This window comes from Vigna angularis, chromosome 1 (assembly GCF_016808095.1).
Source record: "Vigna angularis cultivar LongXiaoDou No.4 chromosome 1, ASM1680809v1, whole genome shotgun sequence".
In the NCBI taxonomy this organism is placed as follows: Eukaryota; Viridiplantae; Streptophyta; class Magnoliopsida; order Fabales; family Fabaceae; genus Vigna; species Vigna angularis.
Window position 1 is genome coordinate 32,930,741 of NC_068970.1, and position 9,303 is coordinate 32,940,043.

The 9,303-nt window shown below is 34.8% G+C and overlaps 1 protein-coding gene across 1 annotated transcript; it reads right to left on the reverse strand.

Moving 5' to 3' along the window:
- Positions 1 to 5,340: 5,340 nt before the first annotated feature.
- Positions 5,341 to 6,995, reverse strand: LOC108334154 (F-box/kelch-repeat protein At1g23390). Its single transcript, XM_017569829.2, has one exon. The coding sequence runs from the start codon at positions 6,919 to 6,921 to the stop codon at positions 5,767 to 5,769; it is 1,155 nt and encodes a 384-aa protein (XP_017425318.1). The 5' UTR covers positions 6,922 to 6,995; the 3' UTR covers positions 5,341 to 5,766.
- Between the last annotated feature and the right edge of the window lie 2,308 nt (positions 6,996 to 9,303).

A 9,303-nucleotide genomic window follows, 5' to 3' on the forward strand; every position in this document is an offset into this window, starting at 1 on the left:
ATAAAACGAATTTAAAAATTCTATTTATATTATTAAATTATTTTAAAATTAAAAATATCAGGTCTCATTATTTCAAAATAATCTAATACTCAAATTTAGTTCTTTGTATTTAATAAATCGTACTTTTAAAAAATTTAATTGTCGATAATGTTTTGTTGTGCTGGAATTATACTGTTTATCTGTTATACTTTTAAAATATAATGATAAATAGTGAGTTTGATGTTTTAAAATATATTAAAAAAGATTTAAAATATAAATATTAGTGTATTGTTATTGAGCAACAGGACAATACTAAAATAAATCTGTTATCCAATAGCGAATATCTACTCTTAACAAAACAAAGAAGAATATTCATTAATGAGTTGTCCCAAAACATATATGATTACAATGAGAATGACAGATTTAAAAATCTAACTTCAGTGTAACAACAAAATATAGAAAAAGTTGCTCCACGAAAACATCATTATAAAAGATGAAAAAAGTCCGTGTTTTCACGGCATCAACAAATATTCATCGTGGGAGAAGAGGACCTACGTCACAACAACTTTTGCAATAATTGTCCCTCCTTCTTAAATATAAAAAGAAAATCTTAAAGAAAAAATATTTTATTATTTTTTACTAAAATACTAGAAAAGAAAACAAGGAATTTAATATTTTTATTAAAAATATTGTGCTCTTTTTAAAAAATAAAATAGTTTTTTAATAAAATAAGAGAAATAACAAAATGAAATTCTCCCATAATGTAGGTCGTCTCGTCTATATTAACTTTTAACTGTCTTTCCCTTTTTTTTCTTACCTCTGATAGAGCGTTAATGAATAGTATAGGTAGTTCATGACAACCTTCTTGAATCAATTTTTCGTGGCCAACAAACGTAAGATACTGAATCATATATCCGCAAGGTTGTATCTGCTTCTGCATGTTGCTTTCACCCATAAATACATATTGAATCTCAACATTCTCCCTTCGTCCATCACAAATCCGTTCATCACAATACCATACAATTTAGTACATATTTCATCTCATATTTTTTCCTTCTTTTATTTCTCTTAAATACTAAAATTTATTTTATAAATTCTTCAAAGAATACAAAGCAGGACTCGAACAGTGACTAAATTTTAATGGCCATATTTTGACGAAGAAACAGGTTTGCTGCATTATTTGATGTTAGATTTTACATCTCTTGATTTTTATTGCTGAAAAGACGTCCGCTATCTATTTTAATAATTGGTTGAATTAAAAACAAGTAATTTTCCTTTGAAATTATAATTATTTTGTAATCATTAAACTGTTTGTTCCTTCTTGTTAAAAATCATTTTAGCGGAAGAGTTTATATATCTACCCTATATTGTAACTTGATTCATTATATGAAAATAAAATTTATGTTATTTAATTTATGTCTGATAATGAGAAAGATCACTTTAAAAGAATAACATTTTTATGAATAAGTATAAAGGTATTTATATTGTTTGATGCAAAATTTACATCAAAATGACGTAAGATAAATCATCTACATTAAACATAAAGTTTGATGAAAATAATTTATTAGAAAAAAATAAACATCCCAGTAATAAAGTATTTAATTATAAAGGAACTATCACATTATTAATAAATTAGATTGGTTAATAGATAGGAAATATAAAGTTAATTTACAGTCATCTAATTAACTATAAAAACTAACTTTATATACAACTTACAAGTATCAAAATTATGTATAAGAACGACTCTTTATTCAAACCAACAAAACATAACAAAAGGGAATATAAATCCTAAAACTACTATGCATCTGAGTCGTCTTCACCTAATGTTTGTTCAATAAATACATCTTCTCCCTCTACTCACACCCGATGATCATCACCAACACATCAAAGCACCAATACAAAGAGATAAGATACAAATAGAAGGGTAAGCTATTGATAGAAAAAAAAAATCATAAAATACATTAATATTTAATCTAGGACTCAACTTTCACACAAAACAATCCAAATATCTCAATCATGCTAAGACCTAGATTGGACTATTCGGATATGGTATGAATATACACTAGTGTAGTAAAAGGAAACAACACCGGTTATTTTCGTCTATACGTAGCGGTTCATGAACCGAGGTATATACAGGCAAGGTAAAAAGAGGTAGTCTTTTTGCCTCGGTTCAGAACCGAGGCAGTATGTGAGGCTTTTTTACCTTGATTGGATTCGAACCGAGGCGGTAGATGCTTTTTAAAAAAAATGGGGACTTTTGGCTATTCTATTAAAAGGCGATTGACAGTGAAGTCGCCCTAGTAGGTGTCGAGGACGACGGTGGGGAGGGAAATCTGCTGGCTATGGTAGGAGGCGTGGAAGTGGAGTGCATGTTAGTAGACACCGATGCGGGAGTTAGGGTTGTGGGCGGATAGGGTGACCTGCATGGTGAGAGAGAGAGAGTGTTGGGGATGGGGGAAGAGAGGTTGAAGGTGAAGAGGGTGACGTCTTGGAGGGTGAAGCGGAGCTTGGTAGTGCGGAGGATGACCCATATGAGGAAGACAAGGAAGAGGACTAGGAGGATGAAGGCGAAGACGCCGATGACGATGAAGCGGAGGAGACGATGACCAATGGTGGAGGCAACAATGATGACCAGTGGTGGAGGCAATGGTGGCGAAGCGACAAACTGTTTGGGCAAGATTGGAAGCAACAGTTCGCGTTCTCTAGCGGAAGAAGAAGAAGAAGAAAGACCGAAAATGTGCTTACTATGTTTACGCTTCTGGAATTTAACTATCAAAGAGGTTATTCCCTCGGTTATAAAAATAACTGATGCGTAAACCTTCCAGAAAAAATTCAAAATAAAATTGAAAATGAAAATTTTGAAAATATCTACTAACTATAGGCCTCGATTCGCGCCTAAACCGAGGCATAAAGGGCCTATGACATCGGTTAAAATGGAACTGAGACAATAAAGGTTGACAAGATGGATTTGAAACGTTCAGAATCAGTTTCTAGCAGGACATATTGCCTCGGTTGGTCAGAGAACCGAGGCAGTAGACCTATTTCGAAAAAGCTGTCAGAGTTTTTTGCCTCGGTTGGTCAGAGAACTGAGGTAGTAGACCTGTTTCAAAAAAGCTGTCAGATGAAAAGTCTGATTCAGCAGGGTTTTTGGCCTCGGTTGGTCAAAGAACCGAGACAGTATACCCCTTAGGCATCAGTTCAAATTGAACCGAAGCATATAGTGTCGCCAAAATTACAAAATTGCCACCGCTTTTTTATACGCTTCGGTTTTTTTAAAACCGATGCGTAACGCGCAAGTTAAAAAGCCGTTTATTTACTAGTGATAGAGCTATGGAAGGTTTTGCACTTGTGTGGTGGAACAGTTGACCAATTCAAAGCTACCACATAAGGTTAGTCCATTAAAACGTCATTTGCCAATTGAAAAAAGACCCCAAACTAGGACCTTCTGCTACTCTCACCACATGAATTAGAGCGTTAGGATAACCCTCCAGAATTAAGCTGCCTACATTCATACTAACAACACTTGAAACTACCAATAAGAATTTCCTCCTTGAAACTCTTTTTCAGACATCTCATTCACATATATGTAACTTCATATAACATAAAATGCAATCACATAACACCATTTAAACATTCATCAAAGTACCATAAACAATGCATACAAAAATCACAAACAACCTAAAACACCATAAATGAATAACTTGAAAAAAGGTGTCCACGGGGCGCTTAGGGATGCTCAATGCCAAATCTTGCGCAAAAAGGGCGCTCAAGAAGGCGTTCAACACCAGACCTTGCACAAAAAGGACGCTCAACATCATACCAGAATTTAAATGCCTTTAATCTAACCTTTGCTACTCTCTATATAGGTTTAACTGATTCCTATGAACTTCTAGACATTGTAAAACCTTTGAAAACATATTCCTAACTCAGAATAGCTACTCCAAACCCATTTGATCATTATAAACTACTCAAACTCACTTATACTCCTTTTACTCCAAAACTTTGAAGGCTAGGGGTCTAAACCAGTTTGAATAAGCATAACAACTCACTCTAAACCATCCACAAATATACTCCTTTAGAAATTCACCACTCAAACCCCTTATTTGAACCAAAACATCCAAGTACACACTCATTATTCCACTATTGAATTCCACATCAAAATTTACTAGATTTAGAATTTTAACAAGTCTTAAATGACTTAAAAATTACCCTTCAAATTTCTATTTTCTCCAACCAACAATTTTCTCATAAATTCACCTATTAAAACCTCTAAGGTACCCTTTAAACAACATGGTAATCAATCTATAATGATCATCATTCTAGTCTAAACCATCTATCAACTCATTCTCATTCTAAACAAATCACAAAAAACCCAATTAAATGTCCTAAACCTCAAATCTTTCCATTAGACCAATATTTCAGCAATTCATCTTTAAACCCTCAAATTTAGATTACAAATGGACTTATAATTGTACTTATGTCTTTACTCTTAACATTGTAACCAAGATTTACACCAACAACTTCACACCAATTATTTTCACACAATTCACACAATACAAGGAATCAAGCTTCACTCATTCGTTATTTTCAATCAAACACAATTAGCACCAAAACAAGCATTTCATACATAGTCAACCATATATACAACAACATACATCCTCACAATGACAATTTCATACATTATAATCCAATTTAAGTACAAACACTAGCTTTCATTACCTTACACTGGTGCTATAGAGCTCTAAAACACTGACACCCTTACTTCTAACTCAAGGAATCTTAGAAACTATTATTCTATAGAAGAAATTGATCATATACAAATGTAAATCTCATGATTGTGGTCATTTAGACACCTCCTGATCGTAAAACAGATGATCGAGGAATGTGAAAAGATAGAGAGAAGTGAGAAAAAACTAAGAAGAAGAGTTTTAAAAAGATGATTTGTGTTCTAAGTAATGAGACGAGTTTAAAATTTTTTATTTATATTATATATTTATTTTAAAACAAAATATTTAATCTCATTATTTTAAAACATCTATATATTGGAATACTTATATTGTAATACTTATTTTCTATTGTAATACCATTTTCTAGATTCTTACCGTTTATATATATAATTTTTTATTTTTAAATATAATTTTAATTTTAATTTATCACTTATTAAAAATATAAACTTTTTAAATTAAAAGATGTGATAAGGAAATTATTTTAAGGAAATTATTTTAAATTAAGTTCATGTTTGAAGAAAGACATTGAGTTGTATACATACACATATATTTATTTTTTTCATTTTGCTTACTTCAAAAGTGATGAAACACTAAATACAACGAATAGAAACTTAAATATTAGTACAATTTAAAATTTTTCATTATAGAAATGAATGTGCTCATTATTTATGAATGAGTGAGTGACTACATAGATCCGCGAATCACACCAAATAATGAGAAAAAATAGTGTAGAAATCACTGGCAGTGGTTTCTACGTTCAGCGCATCTCATATGGAGCAAACAATAGGAAAAGAAAACTCACCTAATAAAAATCATATTTTCAGTGCATACAAGTGAAGTTTCTTTAACACATGAATCACCAGCTCAGTTCGACAGAGCAGATAAAAGCAGCGAAGCACTCCCATATTCATGACACGAGAGTCCGTCATCATAATTTCAACAACTAGTCCAATCTAATGACATTGACATACTATGGATGTCGGTACGAAAGAACCATTTATCTATTTCAATCCACATAAAACCTAATTTCACTACCATTCATTTCGTATACGAACCCCAGTTACACTGTTTTTTCCACAAACATACATTTTTTCTTCATCGCCCTCTTCAAATCTTTAAGACTCACATGGGCACCACAAAACACCCTTCTCTGCATGCGACTCACGTCACTCACCGTCACGTTCCTCACGCTTTCCCATTCGCAATTTCCGCCATTCCCAACCTCGCACACAAAAATCTCCTCCCCTTCCCAATGGTTCTGAAAATACACACAATTCCCAATCCAGTTAACCACAATGGAACCACCGCCCTCACCCATAACCTTCACCATCATCTCCTTCGGCATCGCCGCTAACTCCTCACACCAATACCCTAATTCACTTTCCACCGCTAATTCCCCTTTCACTTCCCACAACTTCACCTCCTCCACCTTCTCCACCTCTCCCACCATCCCCGCTACCATTAAACGACCGCCTATCGCTCCGGTCACGCAGTGGAAAACGCTCAGATTCGGACGCACCTCCAACGGACCCTGCCACGTCATCGTGTTGCAATCCAGCGAGTACGTCAAGCCGGAGGTTTTCTCCGTCACGTACATCTTCTCTCCGGCGACGGCCGCAGAGAGCCATGTGGAAGCGGAGGAGTCCTTGAGAATGGCCGGCATAGACTGGCAGCGGGTCCACGCGCGGGACTCCGTGTCGTAAGCCTCCACTGCAAGAGGATCGTCCTCGAAGTCGCACGCGCCTCCGGCAACCACAATTCGTGGTCCCACTCGCGCAACGATAGGGTCAGTGCGACACACGCGTGGGGGACACGCTTGGTGCCAGTGGAGATGGAGGGGGTCGATGGAGAAGGCGAACTCGCAGAAGGAGAGCGTGTAGAGGAGCGTGGAGTTGGAGGCACGGAGAGTGGAGGTGTGGTTGGGATGCGGCGCGTGGATCTGGAACCAGGTGCGGGAGCGTGGGTCGTAGGCGAAGGTGGTGGTGACGTGCAGTGCACGGGGGTTCTGGATGTGCAGCGTGAGCCATGGCTTGATGGGGTTGACGTGGCGGAGGGAGATGGAGAGCGCACGGTTCCAGGCACTTGAGACGTGAGAAGCTGGGACGAGATGGATGAGTGGGACCTGAGAGAATACGGTCTCTAAGATGTCTTGGTTTATGGGAGCTTCTCTTTGGTCTTGAATGTTGGTGTTGTTGATTTCACTGCATGTTGCCATCTCTCAGTGACTCTGTTAAGGTTATCCTTCTCACTGACCATGAATCATGCTTCCCGGTCTTTATATAGAGTGCAGAGCAGGATAATTGACTTCTAAGAGGATCCCACCATAGCAAATTTTTTTTTTTTTTCAGTTAAAATAATAAGGTCCCACTCAATTCTTGCCAGTTTCCAAATACTTAATTATCGATTGAGTGGGACCATATTAAGTATAATTCATTTTAATTCACTTATTAGTTATTTTTATTTCATAAAAATAAGTTACTCACATTCAGCGCTTTTTTTTTATTTGTTAAACAAAGTTAAAATAGATGTTTTGTGAAATTTAAGTTTAAGTAGTTCATATCTAACATTATCATGGTTTTCATGTCAACTTTTTATTTAAGTACTAAACGACATTTAGCTGATACCTAACGATTTAAACCCTTAAAGCTCTCTAGAGATTATTTTTTAGATGGTGTCCAACCATACTTAGTTGATGTCTAGCACCCCAAACCTTTGGAGTCTAATTTATTTATTTTTTGTTTTGCGTCAAGCGATCTTGAGGTCGTATCCAACGTCATATCAAATTTTTAGAATCTGATATGTATATCAGATTAGTCGTTTATGTTCACTCTTTTCTACCATCAAAAAATATATAATTTAATTCAAAATATGTTCAAATAGTATCAATTGACCAATTGGATACATAACTCATATTCTAAACTTTTACCGTTCAAACTATATACTCATTAACACATCAATTTAAAATGAATAATTTAAAAGTTTAATATACCAAATCAAACATTGTAACTTTCTTCTTATCCAAACATTAATTGTATATTTATAATATTAGATAATATTATAATTTATTCTTCTTATCCAAACATTAATAGTATATTTATAATATTAGATAATATTATAATTTATTAGGTTGTTTGAGCCACTAACATAGAGTTCCATTGTCTTTAGAAACATTTATTCATATAGGATGTGTTACTATGGGCTTATAGCCGATCGGGTATGGATGCAAATTGGATGGACAAAACCGAGCAGTTAATGCACAAGAAAGTGTGTCACGGCCGCTCGGTTCCGATAGTAGTTGAGCAGAATTAATGCACAACTAATATTGAGTGGTTAAGGTTTGCATTAATGACCATTAAGAGGTAAATTAATTTGTCAGATTCTTCTAAACTCTATAAATAAGGATTTAATTTCGAGGTAAACGAACTTTTTGACTCACTATTGAATTACAAAAGACCTACAGAGAAAGATTATGACTTGAGCGTCAGAGTGTATTATGCAGGTCACACCCCACACACCGATCAATCGCGTAGAGCAAGAAGCCAGAAGAACGTTCGGCACACCGGAACATCACTTAGGCGACATCCTCGTCCCAATTCAACCGAAATAGGATGCATTTGCGAATAGAAAACTCAAGTAAAAGATTTGATCACACCCTAACAATCATAACCAAAAATTCATTATGAGCCCATAAACATCATATATAAGCCCAACAACTCTCACATACAATAGATAACCAAAAAGACTTCATATATGATTATAATACTCTTTGACACGATTCTTGTAGCATACTCCAATAATCAAATAGATGAGTAGATCGACTAAAAATTAAAAAAAAATGTTATAAAAAGAAAATGACATGGTTTTATAAGATGAAGCTCAATTAATTAATTTTATTTATTTACAAGCTCAACTTTTATTGATAAAATTAGCAAAATCTACTTTTAAAGACTTCTCTACTCTTAGATGTTTTATAGATGCTTATTGTTGAATATAATGAAAAACTATATATGAGATTAATCTCCATTGTGTTGAATATACACATAGGGTCTTCTATTTATAATAGAAGAAATGTGGGCTAAGCCCAAAATAGAAATAAGAAATAATAACAAACTAACTAAAGATAAAAGATAAATATAAAATAAAGAGAATATATCTAACACTCTCCATCAAGATAGTACATACATATGTCTCAAGCTTGTTACTAATTAATTCATCAAGTCTTAGTGAAAATATCTGATTCTGCACTCGAGTGAACCAAATTGCTAATGATTTGCAAGACGACATAGAAGACCAAATACCACCCAAAAGACTCCTCCTAAGCAACAAATCTGGGAGGTTGCTCCATGTAAATCTCTTCTTACAAATCGTCATTGATGAATGCATTGTTGACATCTAGTGAATAAAGAAGTCGTTGTTGGAGAGCCACCACAGCTATAAATAAACTAATAAAAGCCATCTTTTCTATGGGAGAAAAAATATATATGAACGGGTCAAACGCAATAGTGACAAAAGGGAGGTCAGAAGAGAAGACAATGGAAGACGCCATGGATGAATAGGAGACAGGACGTGCAACAACACACGATGAACTTGAAAGCGA

What these genes read in the sequence shown, in the direction of transcription:
- LOC108334154 (XM_017569829.2), bottom strand. Translation starts at nt 6,921, where the DNA reads ATGGCAACATGCAGTGAAATCAACAACACCAACATTCAAGACCAAAGA.